Genomic DNA, 25,997 nt, shown 5'->3' with positions numbered 1-25,997 from the left:
TGAACTGTGAATTTCAAAGTACACGAATGTAAACCAATAGTGCAATCTACTTGGTCTCCTTCTTGACGTGCTTTGGGACTCGCTACAACTCAGTAGTAATTGTTTCTGAAGCAAAACGTGCATAAAATGTAGCCGGCAATAGAAACACCATTCCTTGCTTCAGGCTGAAAGGTCTTTTGAGCGCAGGCTGTTCCCATGGGAAGCCTACCTCCTGCGTGCGCGACCCGCATCTCCGGGTTTGGTAGTTATTTCGGCTTGTATTCCCCTGAATCCACTTCGAAACCCAGAAGCCACACAGACCACCACAATCGTCCCGAAAAGAAGAAACCCGGCCGAAAACCCTAAACTTTGGCTCTGAGCGCAGAGTACTTTGCCCCGCCATGGCGGCCGCCGGCCGGCACCGCCCCGGCGGGATGGGACGGGACCCGCCCGTGCGGAACCTGCGCCCCGCGGAGCGCGGCCCGCAGGGAAAGGAAGGCAAGGGAAGGGTAGGGAGAAGGGAGGAGAGGCGAGGCTGCCGCGCCCGGGAGCGGCACGCCGGGGCGGGGGCAGCGCTGTCCCGGGCTCCGCACAGCCCCGCACGGCTCTGCGCGCAGCCGGCGCCGCGGCGGGGCGGGGTAGCGAGGGGAGGGGACGGGCAGCGCCTCGCCGCGGAGGTGGGCGGCGAGCGGGCGGGGTGTTCAGCGCCGTGCCCGGGACGGGCATTACCCAAAAGGCGGAAAAAAAAAAAAGGCAGTAATTAAAGTCGCGGCTGCCGCGCGCGGTCCCACCCTCCCCACTGTCCGGCTCCTGTGGCAGACGGGCGGGGACAGCAGAGCCGGGCTCCCGCGGAGTCGCGCCGCCGCCGCTTCGCACTCGCTCCCTCGCCCGCCGTGGCAGCACCGACGGCGGCGGCTCCCCCCCTTCCCGCCCAGCCCCGCGCACCATGGCCCCCGCATTCCCCCGCCTGGTCCTCGGCCTCCTGGTGAGTGAGGGAGGGAAGGAGGGAGCGAGCGGGATCGCTGGGATCACTGGGATGAGTGGATAGGCGCCGGGAGAGCGCAGGGGAGCGCGCCGGCCGCTCCCGCACCTGGGCGCGCCTTTCCTGCGCGCTGTTCCTGCCGCACCGCGGGTGCGCAGCGCACAGGGGAGACATCCGAGCGGGTGGTCTCTGCCTGGCTCTTGACTCCAGGTCGGGTTTCTCCTCGGCAGGGTCCTTGCGAGGGGCGCAGAAGAGCGCGGAGGCTGCGCGGCCGCGGGGCGCACCTCGGGGGGCTTCGGCGCGGGCAGGAATCCAGCGGGATGCGCAGCTCGCGTCGGGACGGGTGGTCGGGTGGCTTTTGGAGCCTCCCGTGAGGTTACGCGACGGGCACACCTCGAGTCGCTGATGCTGCTGCTGGATATTCATAGAAAAAAATACCACAGCTCATTTTATTTAAATCTCGCACTCTACCTCTCCCCACCTGGTTCTCCTTTTTCCGTGGGAAGGATTATGCCACAGTGTCGAGCGTGTTGAGCTCCTCTGAGTTAGTTGTGCTTGAAACACTTTTCAGCGATTTCCTTTACATTCAGTTGATTTTATTTGTACATAATTATCGGCTCCAGAAAGGCCTTTGGCGGGCAGAGCAGGGTAGTTCTCTCCCACGTTTTAATTTTTTAAAATTTATAGTAGATGAATAAAAGTGATTTGTCTTTTGTTTTCTAGCCCCTTTTCTCTGTATTAACATTGCATTCACAAAAAGAGGGCAGATGGTCGGTTGAACCTGTGACTTGGTAGTGTTGAAGCACTGAATTTATTATTTTAATGTTAATTATATATGCACATTTTAATGATAATGTTACTATTTCAGACACTGTATGCCTGCCTTTGCAAGGATATTAAAGTAAAACCATAAGAAAGGCAAGTGCCTTTACTCATACATGTAATTAAAAAAAAAGGAAAAAATTCTTCTGTCGAGCAGAAAAAACCAAACAAACAATACTCAAAGGAAAAAAATCCTGAACTGTCTTCTTTGTGTAAAGTGAAAGGACATCACAACTTTTTTTTACCTGATGTTTCCCTATGTCTTGATGTCCATGAATAACTACCACTTTTGTTTAACTCCTCAATAGTTTTTTGTGCTGATATCAGACTGGGCTTGGCATTACTATTTAAAAATTAGATGTAACATTGACTCTTAAAATATTTCAGAACAGTGTAAAAAGATGTTGTGATTTCAATAACTTAAAAATTAGTGCAATGTCTTTCAGGAAAGAGTGTTGTATTCAGTGTCTGTTAATAAAGAAAGCCTACTAATACATAAGCAGGGATGTTTAAATTATTTGTATATATGCAATTTTTATATCTGTGTATATATATATATATATAAGGAACTATATGAAGAGCTTTTAAGGTGCAGACACAACTTTTTTCTAAAGGGTCCTAATGTCTATAAGAGTTTAAAGTATTTTTATTTAAATATTTTCTTAATAAACCTCAGAAGTAATTTTCAGGATTTCTATTAGCTATTTACTTCTTTATATCTTTAATCCTAAAGGTATGTGCAAAGTAAAAATGCTTTTCCGTTTTTGCTAGACTTTCATCCTGAAAGAGTTAAATGCACATAAAAGAGTGGATAGATTTGTTTATGTTTTTCTATGCCTTTGTTTCGTTGTCTGTGCGATTTTTGGATTACAATTTTAAACATAGAGATAGAAACTAGGCAAAAACACGCACATATAATCTGAGATCAGGATTCACTTTCTCTGTGCTGAGGAAAATCTTTATATCGCTATGCGATTCTTTTTAGAAAAAGGTCTGGTTATTTATCTACACTCATCTGAATTTTTAGGAGGACCCTATTTTGTAACTGGTTATATGGGAGTGGACTGCTGTGATACATGACGTTTTATTTATGTCATATCTAATTGCTGAAGCTACGTTTAATTAGTTTGTTGAGAACGCACTTTTAAGATGCAAAGTAATATATAAGTGCAAGTGTCGTCATGTAGTTTTAATGAGACACTTGTCCCTTTCATCTTCAGGATTGCCACAATTCTACCAAACTGAGTGTTGATAAATTAAACCTTAATACTTAGAGACCTTGGATCTAAACTGGCTGGGAATGCTCTTAGAGGGAGTGCACAGAGAAGACGTATTTTATTGTTTCTCTTCTGAAGTAGGATTGCAGACAAAATCCTCTAGTCAAAGGGAAATCTTCCTATTAATGTCAGTGGTGCAGTGATTTTTAGAAAAAACTGAAACATGACCCATGGACAAATACAGGAGCAGTAGTCAGATCTTGTTTCACAGTTTGAAACTTTGTATGCTGTGCTGCACAGTACCTGAATTTTTAGGGAGGAGTTCTTTCTGTGCTGTTTCACTTGCTTGTCATAACAAACAAACAAACCAGCCAAAGTCGGCATCACTGTCTAGTTCAAAATACCATGTAATTATGCGGTTTTTTTCCTGATTTCTTCATTTGTTTTCTAGGTGCTGAGTTTGTGCTGTGAAGCTTGCAAGAAAGTAATTTTTCATGTTCCTTCTGAACTAGAGGCTGAGACGTTAGTTGGCAGAGGTGAGAGAAACTATGAAATTCCCAGCTTAACAACACAGCATTGCACCTTTGCTGGAGATGCTGTTAACAATGGAGGAGACTTTTTTTTTAATGGAATGAATGGATGACTGGAGAGCCAGCTAAACAGCTGGATCAGCCTTTTTATGAAGGATACGCCCTGTGTTTGTTATGGATTTGAACACCAGCTCCATGCATCCATTTGACTTTTGCATAAAGAGCTGTTGTCAGATTACAGGATTTAATTTAAAACTAAAATGGCAGAATTTAGTATTTTCAAAATTTGGAATCTAAGTCTTACTATTTAAATAAATGCTTGATATTCCAAACTTCACCCATAACCCGTGGTCATATGAAGAAGACAATAACTTTTTTGGACAAAGGAAATGATAAAAAAAGAAGACAAAACCTGTTTAACCAGGCACCAAGAGGCTGCTTGTGTGTGAAACATGGGATGTGACTGCTCAGCAGTGCTGGCATTCAGAGCACACGAGGGGACGTGTTGCAGAGGTGTCCTGCATGCACATTCTGTTGGGAGAGTGCTCCTGTCTGACTGGACAGTCTGCCTCAGTTTAGGGCATCTTACAGGTGACTGGGAGGAATAAAGGAGACCAGAAAACATCCCACTCCCATTTTTTTCAGACTAGTCTTTCAAAGGCAGGTTTGAAAGGTGTGGCATAGGAGGTGCTGAAGGATTCTCTGCTGCCTGAGACTGAATTTGAGAATTCAGAGGTGCCCTTTGTGAGTCCTGTGATAACAGAGAAGTGTGCTCCAAGTCTGCAGTCCTAATCCATATTTCTGTAGAAAGGACAAATAAAGCGATTGGTAGTTCATCACAATTGCTCAGAAAATCCAGCTTTATAGTGAAAATTCCTTGATCTTACTTTTAAATTTTAAAACAAAGAAAGCTGCTACTGCTGTGTGAGCTTTCATAGACTTTAACATTTCTCTATGTAAATAAACTTAATTTATATAAAAATTAAACTGCATGTTATTGCAGTGCTTTGAAAGAACTTGCATTACACAGAACTCTCCATTTTTTCCCCAAAAAACTTTTAACAAAACCATTATAGCTCAAAAGACATTGCTTAAGCATTTATGGAGAAATATTTTGCATTAATACAAGGACCATACCTTGACAGTGAAATTAGTCAGGATTTTCCTGTTTATCATAAGGGTTCTTTATATATTATACCAGAGGTTTTAAAGAAAAAAATAAAACCCCACAAAACTATAACTAATGAACCATAGGGTTGACTCATATAACAATTAGAAACAGTATCTCCAGTCTGGTATTTTTGGAAATGCCGTACTGTAATAGGCAGCAGTAGAAGGCACATTTAAGTGAGGCCATGATATTCTTTTCAATACTCTATTTGCACTGTACAGATGAAAAAGGAGTCACAGCTGCAGTACCATAGAAAGTCTAGGAAGTCTTAATTTGTGCATTTAAGAGGAAGAAGAAATCACATTGTATTTAAAATTATGCTTCCCATCTGTTTTTGCAGTTTTGAAAGTGGAATGAAATTTAGTTTATTGAAAAATGTCATTTACATATACAGGGTGAAATTCTGAATCTTCATGAATTTTCCAATCACCTTTCATACAGCAGTGTCCCACCCACTATGATACCGTTGAAAGAGTATTGAAAAGTTTTGATTTTGAGACCATGACACACCTCTTGTGGTCTGCAATGATCATTTGTTTGGAGTTTGAGTCTCTGATTTTCATCCTTTTCATGGTGTAAAATCATTCTTTCTTAGGGCTTGGGTCATATCCTGATTTTGCTTTTTCTCCAGCTGTAGTGCTAAACTAACTGCTGGTGAACCGAGTTTACTGAAGTGCAAAAAATCTATTAATTTTAGCTACAGGTGACAGCAAATAAAATGAAAAATACCTGGGAAGTATGCTGAAATTACCTGTATGGCATTCTATCACATGCATATTAAAAAATTGCTAATTGTTTGTTCTAGAGTTAGTCTTTATCTCTCCCATCTGTCTGCCTCTTGAGTTAAAGGCCTTTGTCCTCCCAAGAGTATTAAATCACATAGTACCAGTCAGTGCTTTCCTCCTGAGGGCAAAACTTCCAAGAGGTAACATCTCCACTGGGCATTTGCATTAATTAATCGTGTTCACCGATATTGTAGGGCATGGAGCACGAGGCAAATGTAATAGCTACTGCTCCAATAATGGAGCCATGTTTTTGGCATTTAAATATACATAATTTCATCTCTGACGCTTCAGTAATTTTACCAGCGTAATAGTGTTTTGTTGAGCGATATCCATACAGCACCCATGTCATTTAGGAAGCACTAATGAACACAAGAGTAGAAATTAATGAAAACTTCATCAAATCTGAGTGCATAAGTAGGTTTTAAAATCAATATTGTTGTTGCTTAAATACTGAAGACTCTACTTCAAAATACTGACAAGCTTTTGAAGTCTCTATCTGTCAGTAAATACAATTTTTACTTGGGGCTTAAGTTTTTTTTTAATGAGGGATATAGTTTTTTGCTGTTTGAGTAATTGTTTGAATATTTTTATTACAGTTGATTTGAAAGAATGCCTTCAGTCTGCAGAGTTTATCAGTTCCAGTGATGGGAGATTCAAGGTTCTAGAGGATGGTTCTGTGTATACAACATCTGCACTTTCTTTGTCTGCTGAGAAAAAGACTTTTACCATATTACTTAAGGATATTCAAGAACAAGTTCAAAAGAAAATACAGGTTGACTTGGTGGAAGAAGAAAAAAAGGTTAGGTTCTAATTTCAAGATATCTTACTTTTTTGAAATACTATTTTAAAGAGTACAGCTTCATATTAAGTATCTGTAGTTGAATTTTAGAATTCAAATAATCAGGCAAAATGCTGGTGTAGAGTGTATTTTTGTTTAGCAGTTGTTGATTACTGTGTTACTTAGTCAGCAGATTTCCTTTCTCAAATGGGAGATGCTAGCTAGTAGCATAATCAGGAATGTCAAGAATCTTAAAAGCCATGTTTGAAGAATTAAAGTGGATCTTATTCATGCAAAGTATTACAAGAAATGAAAAAGCTTGGAATATTATCACAGATATAATAAAAAATTAAGGCCTTGGAAAAACAAATTGTCAGTAGGAAGACTGGAAAGGGGGAAAAAGATGGAAATGTAGGATGGCAGTTAAGCAAAAATATATGCATGTAAGAATAAATGGATGTATTCTATCTTTCCATCTTCTCGACCCAGACACCGAATAAGAGGCATGCTAGAGATACAATTCTCAAGAGAACCAAAAGAAGGTGGGGCCCTATTCCATCTGTCATGATAGAGAACTCACTGGGACCTTTCCCACTGCAAATACAGCAGGTACATTTTGTATGAACCTTAATTTTATGACCCATGCTAGTTCTGTGTGTGACTTCTATGATAGAGAAAATTACCTGTCTTGTATTCTCTACCAATGACATTCCTGCTATTATTCCTGTCTTGTTCTGTCCTGTTCATTGTATATCTTGTGATCTTGTACCTGAAATAACTTGTGATCTTAGTTGTTGGAGTGAAATGGAATTGTGCAAAATTTGAAAGAAGAGAGACACACTATCAAAGAGAGTTTGGCCTGGAAATCAGTGTGTTTAATTAAAAGAAAAGCAACAGCAAACAACCCTCTACTAAACATTGCTTAAAAAAGGATTTTGTAAACACAGGCTGGGGTAAATTTTGCCTGCTTGTCTACATCCTTTCTGGAGCTCAAGGTGTGTACCTTCAGCCTTGAAGACTGAATACAGCTATGTTATTCAGAAAAGTAGTTAATGGGAGAAAACAAGTAGGCGTGAAAGAGAAATGCAAGAACTAAAGTTATCATAGATCCATCTAGCCTTCACTAGATTACAGAGTGGCTGGTGGCAGATGTGTAGAGACAAGTGTAATGACAGAGTCTGTGAGAGCATTCTTCTACTAATCTTACCCTCCTAACTTCTGGCATTCAGTAAATAAGGAAAGTATTTTGGGAGAAGAGTGTTTATAAATAGATAAGTCTAATGTTGCCTCCTTGGTGCTCATAATGAAATCCAGATGCTATCTGAATTGGCATATCTCTGAACTATATTCTATGTGGTCTTTATTCCTTTTTCCCTTCCTTCACTTTTTCTTTAGGTGCAAATCACACTCTCAGTAAATGCACTAAAACTAAAGTCTCTTGCGCAGGTTCAGAAATAAGCCATCTGTATCTGAATATGCTTCTTGTGTGAAATATTCTAGAGATAAATTTAAATTTTTTTTCCTTATACTTATATCTCTAATTTGGTAATTCTAAATATTTATGAGTTTCAATTAACTCCCCTTCTCATTATAAAGGAAGACAGTCACATGTCAGGCTGTTTTCCTGGTCTGTGAACAGCAAATCAAGTTTGGTTTTTTTTGTTTTAGGAGTTTTTGTTTGTGCTAAATATGACCATGAAAAGGGGGAAATGTATTAAGATGCTGTTATTGTTTTTCCTTGGGCTTAAAAATGTCTTCTTATAGGTCCAGTCAGACACAGCTCAGAACTACACAATTTATTATTCTGCAAGTGGACCAGGGATTGATCAAGATCCAAAGGGCTTGTTTTACATAGAAAGAGAAACTGGAAATATCTTTGCTACTCGTGCAGTAGACCGTGAACAGTATCCAAGTTTTCAGGTACTGGCCTATGTTATGTAAATGCAATTAAATATATATATATAATCTTAAATCTCTCATGCATATATTTGACAGTTGAGTTTCAGGAGAAATGGTAGCAAAAGAGATCTGGAATCACCTGTCTATTCTGAGTAATATCCTTGGTGTTGAAGAGATAAAATCAATAGCAAATAAATAAATAGCTGGTCATCTAGATCTTGAGAGTAGTTTTGCTCTTCACTGCCTAATCTCTAATTGCAGCATAAATATAGTGAGCTATAGGATTTGCATCACTTCTAGGAAGAATTTTTTAGGGAAGGTTGAAAAGATCTGCAGAAAACAGAAATCATGGTAAAATCTGGATGACTATGGTTTTCTGAGTCTCTCAAGCTGTTCAGTTCTGTTACCAAGGTAGACTGCTCTCTCTGCTGGCTGAGAAGTGTAAGAAGGAAACTAGTAGAAGCAGCTTCTAAAACATAATTTTCAGTATGTATTGCTGCCTTTTATTAGGTGATGTTATAGTGGGGAAAATAGTTTTTCTCTGGTTCTTGTTTTGTTCTAAATAACTTTGTATACATCTACATTTTGATAGCTGAGGTGCCTTGTGAATACCCAAAAAATAGGCAGTGCTCAGGAAACTTGAACAAAGTGATAGAGTTGGAGGAGAGGTCAGGGAGAAAGTGATTGAAATACTTGTAGTGTGACGAATGGAAGGGGGAAAGATTGGAAAGCATTCAGAGGTTTTGTTCTGCTTTCACACTAAGATACCAGTAACATCCCCTTCCATGTGCCTGAAGAACCTGGTCTTGAGAAAGATGTGCTTGGCACACTGTATTTAATTTCATTTTATGGACTCCTCCATTAAATAAAAGTTCTGCATGTTGCTTAAACACTGAATTTTTCTTACAGATCATTTGCTTTGCAACTACTCCAGATGGTTATTCACCTGAAGTACCACTTGTGCATACAATCAGGATAGAGGATGACAATGATAATGCTCCATATTTTACACAAGACCATTTTGAATTTTGTGTCCCTGAAAATTCCAGACCTGGTAAGAATAGTTTTAAATCACTGAACACACCACCACTCATTTTTGTTGCTTTCCAGTATGACTTGGTGTGATCCTGCCTTTTAAGACATTTCAGTGGGATTTCCTGGGAGTATTATATTACAGCAAAGGCTGAATTTATAAAAAGCAGCAGGAAATGATAAAGTAGCTCTTTTCACATATTTAAAACAGAAATACCTTTTCAAATAATTTTTTTCCTATTTGCAGATTTATCTGGAACTAAAAATCGCTGTATTGTGTTCACAGGTGTTTTTGTTGGGAAAGTGACTGCAGAGGACAGAGATGAGCCTTACACTCTGCATACCACGTTGAAATACCGCATTGTGTCACAAACCCCACCCATTACCCCAGCGTTTTCCTTACATGGTGACACCGGCGTCATCTCTGTATTACTGCCACAGCTGGACAGAGAGGTGATCTTTCCTGAAGCATTCTCAGCTGTCCTTTAGTGCACACAGATAGTTAACACTGCTCTGCTCTGCCCACCTGCAGGGCTGCATCCAGCTCTGGGCTCCTCAGTACAGGAAGGACATGGACCTGTTAGAGCGAGTCCAGAGAAGGGATATGAAGAAGTTCAAATCCAAAAGTTGGACGACCTCTTCTATGAAGACAGGCTGAGAGAGTAGGAGTTGTTCAGCCTAGGGAAGAGAAGACTCATTACAGCCTTTTAGTTCTTAAAGGGGGCTTATAAAAAAGGAGAGTGACTTTTTTTTTTTGCATGGGTATATATATATATATATATATATGTATATATATGTATATATGGGTATATACATACATATATATATATATATATATATATATATATATATATAGGTATATATATAGTGATAGGACAATGGGAAGTAGTTTCAAATGAAAAGAGGAGATATTTAGCTTAGATGTTGGGAAGAAATTCTTTACTCAGAGGTTGTGAGGTACTGGAGCAGGTTGCCTAGAGAGGTTGTGGGTGCCTCATCCCTGGAAGTGTTCTGAGCTAGGTTGTACAATGTCCTGAGCAAACTGATTCAGGGGGTGGAAGCTCATGGGGATGAAGCCCTGTGGCATGGGCAGTTTGGAACTAGATGAACTTTAGAATCCCTTCCAACCCAAGCCTTTCTATGATTCTTTAAAATGCTGGCATGGGGATCAACAGACATAGCTTCTTTTTAATTTTTTGTTAATGTCTCTAAGGCTTCTTCTGAAGCTTTTCAGAAACCTGTAATTAGTCCAGAGAGTTTCTGCATAGATTACCATATTCTAGCTAACATTGGAAGAGAACTTCCTACTGCTCAGCTGTTCAACCTATGGATTTTTCACTTTTTTACTGAACACTTTGTATGTTCAGGAATCCCATGAACCATTCTTTCCTCCTAATTAAGCTCAATTTGAATGCTTCTTGTTCCTTCATAGAGAAGATGAACTGGTTTCTCTAGATGTAGTCAGTCATCCTATATTAACCAGAAATACGTCCAGTAGTTGAAACCTAAACAGTAATATACCATTTCTTAAAATTAATGTGCCACCCATTTATTTTTATCAGCTAGCTTTCAAGCAAGTAAGATACAGGTTTTTTCTTTTTTTGATAGAATGCCATGTGGGATAGTTTACACTAGGATAAAAATGACAGGTGCATGTAGTTCAAAATAATAATAATTCTAAATTGAGACAGTCATTTTAGGAGACATTGCTACAGGCCCAGCTTTTCTGAAGATAAAAGGAGTTATATTACGGCATACTTGTGTTGTTTCATGGCTGGAAATCCATGTAAAACATCATGTTGCAAAACTTTGCACTTGCAGATACAGTGCTCAGCTTTTTTAGCAAGAGAAAATTGCAGTGATTGTGAGCATCACTAAGGGAGCTGTCACAGTGAATACTTGAAGAAAAAAGGGATTTAAAAACTAATCCACTGTCTATCATTCAAAGACATTTATGAAATAGAACAGGAGATTTAATTCCTGCCCCAGAGAAACCAGTGCTACTTCCAGGCATTCAGAACTAGAGTTATTGTCTTTATTTACAAACTTTCTCATTTTCTGCCTAATCCATCTGTACTGTCATATGTTCCTTCCCCACTGCCCACACCTTTTTTTTTTTCCCATGGTCCCCCTTTCCGTGGTTGTTCACATTACAAAAAAAGCTTTCTGCTGTTCTGGTTCAAGTTAAGGATTTAAGTGGGCTGCTTCCTATTGGGGAGCCCCTTGGAACTGATAAGGATGCTGACTCCTTCAGTGCCAGACCCTGCCAAATGACAGGCGTTGCCTTAACCTGTACTGCTCAGACAGGCTGGTTGCAGCACAGTTTTCTTCATCCTCAGTGAAATAAGAGACATGCATTGAAACACTTCACCTGTTGACACCCTGATGGAATTCTCTGTTGCTCCAAGGGGAGACAAATAGCAGGTGAAAGTGTGTCATCTGTTTCTTCCAAAACTTCAGGTTCTGGAGAATAACACTGACATTGTGAGAAGCTTTATTTGATACAGGATGTAGCATGCATGTTACTACCAAATGCTGGCTGAACTCAGTACTGCTTAGCCACTGAAAATTATTTTGCTGCTTTTCCTTTTGATCTATAGGGCAAAAAGCCCCAAAGCCAATTGTCTAATTTTGTTGGAAAGCACTGAATTTAGGGCAGAGTTATGGAACAGGAATGAAATATTTAGTTCTACTCCTGTGTGTAACTATGCAATTAAAAAAGTGAGTATGACAAACTTCTGTATCCTTTTATTCTTCTTTTTTAGCTTGTGCCCAGTTACACTTTGTTAGTTGAAGTGAGAGATATGGCAGGTCAGCCTTTTGGTTTGTGCACTACAGGAACAGTTGTCATCAAAATCGAGGATACGAATGACAATGCACCATCCTTTAAACAGTTACAAGTAAGTCTGCATAAGTAAAATGTCTGTATAAAGGTTGAAAAAAAAAAGTATTTTCATCCCCTTTCTAATTTCCTGATGGACAGTCCCTCAAATATTAAGTCTAATGCCCTGAGACAATTAATGCTGATATGTTTTTGCTTATTCCAGCTATTAGTATGATTCCGAGCAAAGAGTATGTCTCAACAACTGTGTATGCATCTCAAATACCATAGGAGATTTGTAATATGAAATATATGAAAAAATAATTAATTACTCATAAGGAATAGATGTAATTTACCCTTTCTGTTCACTACTGTAGAATATAATCAGTAATATTGAGAATCGCTCTTATCTGCTCTTCTTCAGCTTGTACAGAATAACACAGCTCTTGAAAAAGATAAAAAATACAAAAAATCCTTTTATCTTTTGCTATCAAAGTAGAGATATATTTAATCCTTCTTGGATTTTTGAAAGTTCTTGATGGTTTATTTATATATCTATATTTTATTTACCCCAATGCCTTTTCTAATTCTCAGCTTGATCATGTTGAACACAAGTTACAATCTATAGCTGATGTAACTGAGGGAAACTGTGCTAATTTACCTTTCCTGGAAGCAGAATTCCAGAATTAATTATGTCAGTGGTAGTTTGAGTGTATGAAGAAGTTGAGATTTCAGTTGTGCTGTCAGGAAAGGTTTATTGTTGGATTCAGGGTATAAGGGAGGAATGGGGAAAATATGCTAATGCATGAAAACAAAATAAATCATTACAGCAGCCTGGTAAATTGACTCCTTGGGTTGAAGTAGTCTTATTTAAATATGGTGTTCTTCAGTCCTGCATTGCGAAACAGTATTCTCTGATTTAAATGATTTTTTTTTTGTTTTGGGTACTCCAAGTATGAAACACGAGTGGAAGAAAACAGAGTGAGTGTAGAAATACTGAGAGTCTCTGTTGTTGATCTTGATGAACCTGGTTCACCTGGCTCAGGAGCAGTATATGAAATTATAAGAGGAAATGATGATCAGGCCTTTGAAATTACAACAGACAAAAACACAAATGAAGGAATACTGTGTGTTGTTAAGGTAAGTAGAAATTGAAGGGCTAGGGGAAAATTTATGGATTTTTAAATTTTTTTTTTAAAGCATAACACGCAAACCTCATATTCCATACTGTTCCTCAATTTTGTGTGCTCAGAATCCAAAGAATTTGGTTTTTGATTTCAGAAGAGCTTGGTGCTTTGGCCTGGTTCTGCAGTTGGAGTTGTTTAGACTTAGGCATGTAACTGAGGAATGCTTCATGGTTTTTAACAGAAATGAGGGAGTGGCAAAGCAGGGAAAGATTGAGCACCTTCTTCAGTCTTGTTCTCTCTGGGAGTTAAGTAGACTTCCTATTTCAGCATAAAACTTTCCAGGTTTTATTTTGCAGTGTACTGACTTCAGGTTTGATTTTCTGGTGTGTAAGTCCATTTGCATATAAGAATTTGTGTCAGTTTAGTTATTTGTTACAAGTATTTTACAGATGTGAGGTAAAAGGCCCATTGCATCTGTACTCCAGCTGATCCCTTTGCCTCTTCTTCATTATCTTTTGTAACTGCCATAAGTAACTTCTAAGAAGCAGAAAAGACTAGTATTAAAATTTGAACATTAAGTTGTAGAGGTAGAGATGCTAGTCATTTTTTAAATTAATATTGTTTATTATGGATTTTTTGTTCCTAGTAATCAGAACTTTTTCTAAAGCTCTATCCCTGGTATATGAACACAGCTGAAATTTCTTACATTTATTGTAATGATGTAGTAGACAAGAGAATATTATGACTAGGATAATATTAGCTCTATTAAAAGCATAATATGACTTTGGAGAACGTGTCTGAAGAAGAAATGGTAGTTACTGTCAATTCCATAAATTCTCAGATGGATTTATGCTTCTAGAAAGAAGTGTGATTGACTGTTGGTGAAAAGGAAATATATGTAAGCTAAAATAATGGACTAAATATGGAAGAAACCCCCCTGCCCCTCTAAATTTAATTGCTTTCTGTTCTTTCAGTAAATAATTTACACAATATTAATCAGAAATTTTGCAGTGGTACTGTGTGCTTGGGTATTTTTCAGGCCCTTTTGTTTGACTAACTTAAAATTTTACATAACAAAAAATCATGTCCTTTTACTGTGTCTTGATGGCTTATTTCAGGACAGCTGGCTTCTTTTATAAATAAATGTGGTACAGTTACAGCTCTAATAATTGCGTGGTGAAAAGAATGTTAAGTTTTGTATTGTTTTGAAGGGAAAAAAACACTGCCTCACCTTTGTTACAGGGATTGGACTATGAAACTGCCAAGCAAAGGATCCTGGTGATTGGAGTCAACAATGAGGCACCCTACCTGCTGGCTCCCCATTCGCAGCAACTTTCCCAGAGCACCTGCTCTGTTACCGTGCATGTCCTGGATGTGGATGAGGGACCGGTGTTTAAACCCTGTCTCTTGCGCTTAGACGTTAAAGAATGTGAAGATATTGGGACAGCTATTGGGAGATACATAGCAGAAGATCCAGAAAGTGGAAATACTGAGGGCATAAGGTATGAAACAACTTCATTTACAAGGTGTTTTTGGAGTACAGCATGGGTGGGATACGGGAAGGGGGAAATAGTTGTTGAGGCTGTGTGTAGGTGTGTGCACCTGCACACCTGTCAGTGTACATGAATGCATGTACATCAAAATATGTGTGTGTGTACATACACGTGTGCTATGTTTGGGATCCTTAACAAGACAAATTCTTCTTCACAGATACCGGATACCACCTGGCCAGTGTAATTGGATCAACATAGATGAACAGTCAGGTGAAGTCAGAACTGTTAGGGTCTTGGACCGAGACATAGGAGAAATGAGACGAGGTCAATGCAATGTCACAGTCCTTGCAATAGACAGAAGTGAGTACTAAATGTTGTTGGAGTTCCCTGTGGTGTGTAACAGATGTTTATGTGCAAATATAGTGTGGGGACAACTGTACTGGTTCAGACCAGCGACCCACCTAATCCATTGTCTTGTCTTTGTAATAGCTCTGTGAAATGCTTAGGGAATATTATTTAGCAGGGAGAGCCTTTATAAATCAGGCACGAGCATGATGCTTTGAGAAGTTATCTGCCCCATTTAAAATCCTTTAGTAATTTTAATATAATTTCTCTGGAGTATATTTCTTCTATTTCTTGACAATTCTTTTTTAAGTGACAGCTCCTGGCAGTTGTGAGCTAGAAAACAGAGAAAGCAGAGAGGACCTTTTGAAAAGAAGTCATTGAACTTGCAGCAAAAACTCTGTCCAAATTTGCATTTTAAAGTCAAATGTAAATAATAGAAATTTAACTTGCTTAGAACTTCTATTGTCTATGTTGTAAACATGATATAGGCATCTGCAATCAACTATTTCTATAAAAAGAATTAAAAGGTAGACTTGATGTAATTTCACTGGAATGCATATGACAAGGATTGACCATTTATGTATTGGAAAAGCTGTAACTGGAAGGAAGAGTTCATTCATTTCTTGCTTGTTGACTTTGGTGACATGGTATGTGCCACTGATGAATGCATGGTGACTTAAAGGGTAGAGGACAGAAAGAAGTGCCTTGTTCTCTTAGTATTTTTGTTCCCAGGAGAGGTGAAGGTAGGGAAAGTGTAATTAATGTTCTCCTTCCAGAAGTTAGAAGGCTGGAGATCTTCACTTTCTGCTTTTGTCTCTGCTTGTCATAGTGTCCTTTACTCCTGGTTTATAAGCTCTTACTCTTATGTTAGAGTAGTATGTGTTCCCACACAGACACACACACTCAGCAAAATACGGTCTGCACATGCAGAATATGGAGATGTGGGAGCTGCTGGTGCATCTGCAAAGAGAAGCAGCCAAGAGAGAGGTGTGAGAACTCCCCCTCTCTCTCTGGCTAAATCAGCAATTGCCTTCCACCTTACTTCTAAACACAAATATTACAGTTGATGATATTAAAATGTGAAAGTTTGGACCAGAAATTAATGTGTGAATGTTAGAAGTAAGTGCTCAACCTAGTTATTTTTATCTCATAGATGGTAAAACAGGCACTGGAACAATTCAGGTTTGCATCGTGCCTGGCAACAAGAATTTCCCACGAATCACTCAAACAGACTATATCATGTGCAGAGACAGAAAACCGATTTGCCTCACGGCACAGGATGGCGATGAGGCTCCTTACAGCGCGCCCTTTGTCTATCGCATAACCGACCGAAGACTGGCTTCCATGTGGAAGTTAACACCACACGACGGTATGTTAAAACTTCCTCCTCCTCACTCAGCTGCAGGCTGCCAGAGGAGGCTTTGCTGTCTCTCACTTAGGTGTTCTGCAAGAATAGATTGGAGGAATCTCTGTTTGGAATTGGTGTAGTCAAAGGAGCTCTTTTGGTCAGTGGAGCTCACTGATGATCTCTAGTAGTCCCTCTAGTTCCCCTCCAGTGGGAATGGACCCACAGAGAAGATGACAATGTTGGCATCCCAAAGGCAAGGAGAAAGATCTGTCTCTTAAAACATAAATAAGAATCTGTCCCTAGCATCCTTGGGTCAGTAATCATCTGTCTGAAATTATGAAGTAAGAAGATCAGGAGAAAGAAATAAATCTGATGTAATGCATTGCATCAACACCTGGAAAACTACCTGTAGATTCATAATTCATAAGGAATTTAAGAATGAAATGGCTAGTATTCCAAAGAGAAATAAAACTTTTCTTAGTCTGTTATTAGAGTGGAGGACTGGGAAACTGTAACTTTACCTAAAATTGATTATAGGCTGACAAAAAAAAGTTCTGGACATTTTTATGTTACTACTGCTGGTTCTCAGCACACTTTTTGTAAAGCTTGCCTGGGCAGTAGATAAACAATTTATTAGCAAAGAAATCACTGTTTCCTGAAATTTGTTGATATAAAAAGTTATAGCTGATGGTGGTTTCCTGGTGGTTGCCAGATGATGGCAACAAGAGCAGCACGTACATTTGCTGGTATGGTGACATGAATTAGTTGCAAAGGATATGATTCTGTAGTATTTTATCAAATATTCACTAAGATAAGCAAAAGACAGAAAAGTCTGAAAACAAAGACATCTAAGAATTTCAAGTTTTGTATCAGGCAAATTGAAAACCGCATTTTGGATTATTCACATTGTTTCATATAGCTCATCCTAAAACAACTATTATGTACATCAGTGTCAGTCTTGTACATTTTTTTACAAATTATTTATTTTGCCCCTCAAAGAATATTAATTAATCGTTGCCCCTAAACAAGGCAGCAGATTAAGTGGATTTTTCCCCCACTGGAAATAGTCATTCTCCCCGAATATAGCAATATAACTAAATAGAAGAGGTATAAATTAAGTTTGTAATTAATTATTCCAATCACACTACCAAAAGCCTTTTTGATAAATGTCAGTTTAGTTGATGATTCCTTCTAACCCCAAGTGGTGTCATGAACTAAATCAACTTCAGAGTTTCACATCATGTGTTTTCAGAGGGTTGTATAAGATATGCTTTGTCAGTTCTAGCATTTAAAAGGTGCTGAAAGTATAAATCCATTCAAGATCTAGTTTTATATCAACACATTTAATCTAACTTGAAACTAATTACTGTGAATCTGGTAGCAGTATAGCTGTAACAGAAGGGAAAATTGAAAATTGTGATTATGGTCACATTTGTGACAACTGAGTTCCAAACATCATTGACCCTAGATCTGGTTTTGTCTTCTTTTTGCAGATAATTCTTGGTATCTTTCACCAAAGAGTGATATTCCGTATGGAATTTATGAAATTCCTGTAACTGTGATTGATAATGGAGGAAAGAGAGGAGAGAACATAGTAAGAGTTAATCTCTGTGATTGTGTTACTCCATCTGAATGTGATGGCAGAGCTCGTCAGCTTTCGGGTGGAAATGTTACCCTTGGTCTCTGGGCCATCCTTGCAATGATCTTAGGATCATTATTACTGCTGCGTAAGTACATTTTTTTAACCATAAAGTAAAATTCACTTTATTATAAAATTATCTGAGACAACCAGATTCAAACTCAATTCAAACATTTTTTATTTGGGCTGTTATATAGCCATCATTGGTGACTTAATGTACCTGCTCTGTTTATATCAGTATCATAGGCTTCCTGCTCTCATCTTGTGTGGTAGTTACTGTGTGTGGATTTCTGTTTATTTGTTTATTTTGTGTGAGATGTTCTGTATATTAATTTGAGGCCAAAAAAACCTGTATTTAGCACTTGAACCAAAAAACTTCAAAATAGCTTGTGAGTTCTAGAAACATTTCTGTTTCTGGGAATGCTGAAATCATTTTCCCAAAGTTATTTTGTTATTTCTGTTGTGTTGTGGATTAAAACATGGGAGTATCTGAGACACTGGATTTCACAAGGGATTTTACAAGAGCCCATATAATCATGGAACCATTGAATATACTGAATTGAAAGGGATCCATCAGGATCATTGCATCCAAATTCTTGGCCTCGCACAGCACACCAAGAATTACACCATGTGCCTGAGAACATTGTCCAAACACTTCCTAAACTCTGTCAGGCTTGGTGCTCTGACCACTTCCCTCCAGAGCCTGTTCCAATGCCCAACCACCCTCTGGATGAAAAATCTTTTCCTGATATCCAACTTTACCTTCCCAGACTGAGCTTAATGCCATTTCCTTGTCCCTGGTGATGAGACTGAAGAGATCATTGTCTGGCCCTGAGCTTCCCTTGAGGAAATTGTAGACTGCAATGAGGTCTCCCCTCAGTTTCCTCCATGCTGAACAGATTAAATGACCTCAGCACCTCCTCATACAGCTTTCTCTCAAGGCTCTTTGCCATCTTCATGGTCTTTCTTTGGACACTCTTTAATGGCTTAAAATCTTCCGTGTATTGTGGCATCCAAAACTGCACACAGGTGAGGCCACCCCAGGGCAGAGCAGAGCAGGACAATCCCCTCCCTTGCCTGGCTGGCAATGCTGTGCCTGATGCACCGCAGGACAGGGTTGGCTTCTGGCTGCCAGGGCACTGCTGACTGTCATTCAACTTGCCATGGACCAGGACCCCCAAGTCCCTTTCTGCAGCTGTTCTTAAGCATCTCTTTCCCCTGTCTACACACATCCAGGGTTGTCCCATCTGAGGTGCAGAAACACCCAAAGGACAAGTCAAATAGTTCAAAGCAGACCAAAACCTTGAATAGATGTTGTGCTACTGGAGCTGCCCAAAACTTAGCAGATTCTGAGAAGAGTAATATTGCTGTTAACCAGTGAGACGACAGTGATATATAAAAGCAAAAGCAAATTTTTTGTTTTTATTTTTAATAAAATCAAACATAGTCTGACTAATAACATCCTTAAAGAACACATAGGACATGCTGAAGTAGCTAGTATTTCAGAATTTGGTTTTGGGTTTTTTTTTTCTTCTTTTTGCTCCATTTTTTCTGGTGATAGTAAAAATGTCTTGCTCCCATTGAATCTCAGCTAGCTGTTCTTACTTAAGTAGCTGGAACACTGGGACCTGGACATGTTTTGAAGGCTAGCTAGATCAATGTTTATCTCAATGGGGCAGGTACCCAAATTTGGGATATATCCTGAAGGTGGAATTTTCATGAAGTAGGAGAACTGTGTGCAAGGTCGCCTACTTCTTTTTCACTGGATCTTGACTGCATCGCTTACAAACAGATCCTTTATTTTAGTGTGGATAGGTTTTATCCTGTGCCTCCTCTGCTCAGTGCTGTCATGGATGTCTTCTTCCCATCTGTCAGCATCAGGAAGCAACCTGCTAGAATCATTGATGCAGATCTCTCTGACAGCTGATGCTACAGAAGCTATATTAGCTTGAAAGTGGCTCTTGGCCAATTTTCACAGAAGTTTTTATGTTCAGAGATCAATTTTCTCAGTGGGCAGTTAGGCAGAACTCTTCCTTGTGGTCTTTTTTATTTTTAAGCTAACAATTTGAAAAGTGGAGACAACAGAATGGTTCTCTGAATGAAAGGTTTAATCATTTGTTTAGGAAAGGTATTAGTTAATCATGATTCTACTATTCAGTCATGTCTGGGTGAGTTTCTGACAACAAAAAGTAGTATTAATTGGAATAAAATGAATACAAGGGATTAAATAAAACTGTTCTATAGCATAATCCTGAAAGTCCTCTAGGGTTCTGTTGACCTTTCTTGTGATGCAAAGTTTTTGGTATTGGGACATTTAGCTTGCCTGTTAGTACCTTGTGGTATAATTTAACATTTGCATATTCAGACATGAAAAATATCTCCTGTACAACCTAATTATAGTCATAAGACACGATTTTTCACCCGGTTTTGGACGAAATTTTTCATTACTGTGAAATAGTGTAAGTCAAAGTGCTTTCATAAATGATGTTTGCATTTCTTTTGGAAAAATCAGATGTGTTTTAGAAGAATGAAATAATTCAACAGCACAATGATTACTCCCTATACTGTTTGGAGAAAAAAAAAGTGAATATATAAAGCTTTAAGTATGGGCATTTTTGGAAAAGAATTTATTTTTAAACCATTCTTGATGTTTAGGCCCTTAATATTCATTATCCAACATAAGTAGATACCATTGTGAGGTAAAATTTATAGTATTATTTCCTTTTCCACAGTAATCCTGATCACAATTTGTGGCTGCTGTGGCACTGGAGCAATGCACAGGCAGGTGACTGATGATTGTGCCAATCACAATTTAATAATTTCAAACACAGAAGCTCCAGGAGAAGAAGTGATGGTAAGTTGCCTGTTTCAACATAGAAACTTGCAATCGAGATGTCCATAGCATTGCAGTTTGAGAATAGGACCACCTGTCAGGAAGTGATTTGATAAAGGAAGTAAGCAAACAATGAAGGGATCATTAGATGTACTTTGCTATTAACAAGTATTTAAAAATACTTACTTTAGGCAGAGGTGATAGTACTATGTACATTTAAACATACGTTGTAGTTAGACTGGCTACTTGTAATTCTTTCAGATTTAAAGGATTTGGTTGGAAGTTTCAGATGAACATTTTAATAACATTTCCAGTCATTTTTAACAATGAGATTAGATTGAAATTAATTATCTTGCCTATGTTGAAAATGTGTTAATGGCAAAACATTCTTTTTCCTTGGAGAAGGATTTTTATATTTAGCAGATAGCTGTGTAAACTGCAGGTGCAATTTGTGCCCTTCCCCTGAAAAATGACCTCAAATGCAGTTGATTTCATGAACAGGTCCATGTTCATGAAATTTTTCTTGCTTTTGGTATCTAAGTTTTTTTCAGTCCACCACGAACATAGTTCAATCTGAGACTGCATTCATGCAGAATAACTTAGCTCTTTAGACTACCTTTTTTCTGTCATCCTCCACCCCCTGACATCAGCTTCCCGAAGAAGAGGAGATGAGTTTAAAAATAATATTTCGTGTTGAAAACTAAGAAAGCGTTATGGTGGCACAAGTCAAGTTTCTTGTTGCCTAGGAAGAATATGGATTATACACATATATACACTTCCATTTTTTCATATCATATCTTATCACAGATATCCTCTCTTCTCTCTTAGTATCCTTTCCCAAGATTATTTACTAATCTTTAGACACTAAGGATAGCCTTTTGCTCAAAATATCATAGTGCCAAGAAAGAGACTTCTCAAATTTCAGTTGTGACAGTTTCTGATTGCCGTTTCTTCTTTTTGAAATAAAAAGGAGAAAGAAATTAAGAGAAAAAGGATGTCCTCACTACTGCTTTTTTGTTGTGTTTCATGTGTTTAGGATCAAAATATAATTCCTCTACAAAATACATGTGATCAAGGAGGGTATGGAGTAAAGACAGGAGAGCAGCAAACATTTGAAATGGTAAAAGGAAGGGGGCATACCTTGGAATCAGTCAAGGGAGGTGGACATCAGACTCTGGGATCAGTTAAAGAAGGAGGAGGACAGACTGTGATGGATACTTGTAGATACTCCTACTCAGAGTGGCATAATTTCACACATCCTCGTTTAGGTGAAGTAAGTATTCTGAAACTGATTTTCTTTGAAGTGTAGGTTATGGTCAATCTATAAAGGCTTTTGAAGGAAGATGTGTAAATGTTCTAGAAAGGTGGCTTTTTGGTTTTGGTTTAATTTAATTTTTCCTCTCCTTTTCTTCTCTGCATCTCCTTTGGAATACTGCTCTTTCAAGGAGTAATCCTTGACATATTTCAGGCTTAAGTGTAAATTACTTTCTTCTCTTGGCTTAAGCTATAGGCAGTGTGCTGGTTTTCATTTTGAATAATTATTGAAACTTTTGTTAGTTTTTCTGAGGATTCCTGTTTGCTTTTAGTCTAGCTGCTTGCTTTGTGCTAATTTAAACCTCATACTTGGCAATGGTGCAGGAATGAATGTACAGTATTAAAAATGTAGTCCATTTCTTGGAGATCAAAAAACTCTCACTACTTGTCTAACTAGTTATGTATAAATCAGTCTTTTAATTTTCAGTAAATTTTAGTTGCTTGGCAGGTTATTTAAACAGGTTCTTCCTCTTTTATTGTTACATATGTAATTAGTATAAATTATTTCTTTATTAATAACTTATATTTTGTAGTCGTAATGATATAGACCAATCATGTGCATTTTTTGTATGTAGGAATCCATTAGAGGACACACTGTGATTAAAAATAATTGAATGAAAGGTAAATCAAAAAGAAATTTTTTTTTTGCAATATGTTTAGGATAACAATTTAAGAAAATGATAAGATCTGTTTTGTTCCTATCCAGAAGGTGCACCTATGCAGACAGGATGAAGAACAGAAGCATTCTGAAGATTATCTTCTTTCATATAACTATGAAGGAAAAGGATCCTTGGCTGGCTCTGTAGGCTGCTGCAGTGATCAGCATGAAGAAGAGGCACTTGACTTCTTAGATCAGTTGGAACCCAAGTTTAGGACATTAGCAGAAACATGCATCAAAAGATAAATGTGCCTTTCACAGTGCTGAAAAAAACATGTAAATAAGCGGCTGTTATACTTTTGTGATATTAGGTACTTTGGAATTGAGAGGGGTAGAGGTTTATCAAAATTAAACTAGATCGGTGAGAGTGTAAATAACTCTTGCTTTAAATTTACATTTTATTACACTGGACACATTCTATCAGAAAAAAAGGATTCAAAATATTTTTCTTTAGGTTAATGTAGTAATGCTAGTTTCTACTTAGATTATGTTTTGTGTTCCTTGTGGTTACTCACAATGCAAAACTTGGTGTTCTTTTAGTTAATTATCCAGCTTCAAAATTTTATTGTATTTGGCTTTGGGGAGGAAAGCTTTATAACTCACTGTTTCTTTGTTTTCTTTTAATTTTTGTAGAAATGAAGCAAATAGTATTGTTGGTGGATATAAAATACCTTGTTAACTTATATGAGCTGAGATACAAAATATTTTTTTCATTTTGGACATAAAAATACTCATGAATATATTAGAAAACTTTACATTGTGATTGAAAATTAAATAAATATATATTGTATATATGTAAAATAATATTCAAAAATATATTTTTCTCCTAATGGGTTACCACCCATCAGACTTGCTATCCTAAGGGATTTATGACATCACCACATAGGGTATCAGCATTGTATGCGAGTATGTATTTTTCTTTTAAGGAAATAAGAGATAAGAAAAAAAAAATCATGCAATAGGGGAAACTATCATATTTCAAATGAATGCAATACAAATCGCATGTTTACTTCACACAAGTTTGTACCTCAGTTTCTTGTGAGTTTTGACATAGTATCATTGCAGAAATGATGACCATTGCCAAGAGTTTTGTCCAGTGTAGCTACCACTACCTTGTCCTGCTATGGACTTCATTAAACTCTTTCTTGTTGGAAGTAGAAACATACGGCTTAAATGGATTGACAGCACTGCATTAATAATGTGTTTTTGAGATATATTTTTATTGAGATGCAGAATTACAGTAGGAGAAACCATCTGTTTTGAGTGTAATTTGAGGTAGTTGTAGAGGTCAGCGTTTACACACATCTCGGGCAGAAACCATCTGAATCCCATTTGTTACTGTACTAGATTAAGCATACATATACACTATATATATATATATATATATATATACATAAACACACAAAAGTCTGAAATAACTTTGGCAGTTGACAGTAGTGGGACTTGAATGCTGCCATAAGCAGCAGGTGGAATTCCACCTCTGCTTACCAGGTTTTAAGTGTTTTTTTAATGTTGCACTCCTGGTTAGGTAATCTGTCTTCTGCACTCTAGAAATTCTCTTGTGCCTTAAAAGAACATCTCGGTGCCTATGAGAAACTTGTGCAATTACTTATTTCTCCGTGCCTATGAGAAACTTGTGCAATTACTTATTTCTGTAGCTATAAAGTCTTTTAGGATTTGCTCTGTAAACATATGCTTTAGAGATATTTTAAAAGATTTACTATAACTAATGATCTGTAATAGGAATAATTGCTAATAACCAAGAGTCATGCTGCTCTAAATTTCAGTCACTGCTGACTTCCACTGGTTGCAGTTCATTCCATAAGAATTACAATGAAAGCCCATAACAGTCCAGAAACTTAGCAACATTATAAAATAGTACTTTTAAAACTTTATGTTTTACACTGTAAATGGGCTTCAGAATATTTCTGGTAAGAACTATCTGTGGTTAAGAACTTCATAGACCAATGTTAAATATATTTTACTGTATCATTTGAAACTGGGAATGTATTCATCGTGAAGTAAATACACTGCCAGTGGCAAGAATGACAATCATCAGCAGCAAAATACTAGATGAGATGCAAGGTGTTACTTTCTTCTTTTAAAAAATGTGTGCTAACACTTGTCTTCTGAACACTGCTCATTTTTATCACTAATATAAACAAAATTTTCTGTACATGGACGGTCAATTCTGTGACTGATACAAGTCAGAATTTCTCTGCTGATGCCAGTGGAGCTAGGCTGACTTTATCTGTCCACTAGTGATTTTCTTGCTGCTTTGTCTTGCATTTTATGTTTAGTTATTAGCTATACACTTTTTAAGGTAATAGTAATATCTCCCTCTCCCTCTCTTAATGTTTGGTGGTGTTTTTATTTGTTTGTATTTTAAATTATATAAAAAATCCTGTGATTCAGAAGGACCTAGGATAAATAATGACTGTACTCTTTTGAAAATTACTTGGAGGGTGGTGTAGAGAAACCCCTGCAAGTATGGTTTCTTTCCTCATGAAATACAGTAATAGTACTTTTCGAAAAGAATAGACCAAATTTGTATGAGCTTAAATTGAATCAGTGTTGGCTGTTTTAAGCAGATGGTTGCCAACTTACCATCACAGAGTTAAACTATTACATTATTTAAATAAAAAATAATATTATTCTAATCTAATTTACCTTAAAAATGTTTTATTTGGTTTAGATTTTTTGGCTTTTTTTTTTTTTTACATTTCAGAAAACAAAGCTAATTACTTTTTTTCCCATTTTAAAACAAACTAGAAACAAACTAGTAGAATCACTTCTACTCCTTTGTCTCTTTTAGAAACTAAAATTCTGAGTTGAACCAGGTATTTCTGTAAAACCAAGACTAGAAGTTGAAGACTAGAGATGCTCAAAAAAAAAAAAAAAACCTGCAAAATATTATTTTCATTATATCTTCTAATTATGTGAATGGAAACTTTGTCAAAAGCATTAAAGTTTACAGATACCAAGTACCAGGTAACATTTGTGTAAATCTTATAAATGGAATATTTCAAAATGTATAATTCACTTGTTGTTACTGTCTTGAATCACCTTAGAAATTGTGAAGATTTCTTCCCTACAGCTAGGTAATCTGCAATCTACCTAACTGTGTCAAAATTATCTTAACATCATATTTTTAGGTATATTTTGTACAACAGTGAGTAATAAATTTTTTGCAAAATAAAAGAATGTTCTATAAAAACTCTTCA

General features: G+C 37.7%; 1 protein-coding gene across 2 annotated transcripts; it reads left to right on the top strand.

Annotated features, from left to right (window-relative positions):
- On the top strand, positions 1–25,997 carry DSC1 (desmocollin 1). Of its 2 annotated transcripts, XM_085572048.1 has the most exons (17): positions 1–964; positions 3,452–3,536; positions 6,083–6,285; positions 6,754–6,873; positions 8,029–8,184; positions 9,073–9,217; positions 9,482–9,648; positions 11,961–12,095; positions 12,971–13,156; positions 14,386–14,645; positions 14,854–14,996; positions 16,135–16,350; positions 17,823–18,056; positions 20,701–20,822; positions 21,838–22,074; positions 22,691–22,736; positions 22,822–22,960. In XM_085572048.1, the coding sequence occupies exons 1-16, from the start codon at positions 926–928 to the stop codon at positions 22,727–22,729; spliced, it is 2,487 nt and encodes an 828-aa protein (XP_085428174.1). In that variant the 5' UTR covers positions 1–925; the 3' UTR covers positions 22,730–22,736; positions 22,822–22,960. The 2 variants fall into 2 exon arrangements, with proteins under 2 accessions (XP_085428174.1, XP_085428173.1); XM_085572047.1 differs by lacking the exon at positions 22,691–22,736 and having other exon boundaries at positions 22,822–25,997.

Source organism: Lonchura striata, chromosome 2, assembly GCF_050655825.1.
Source record: "Lonchura striata isolate lonStrDom1 chromosome 2, ASM5065582v1, whole genome shotgun sequence".
Taxonomy (NCBI): Eukaryota; Metazoa; Chordata; class Aves; order Passeriformes; family Estrildidae; genus Lonchura; species Lonchura striata.
The sequence above is the reverse complement of the archived record's forward strand: the minus strand, read 5'-3'. Positions and strand labels throughout refer to the sequence as shown.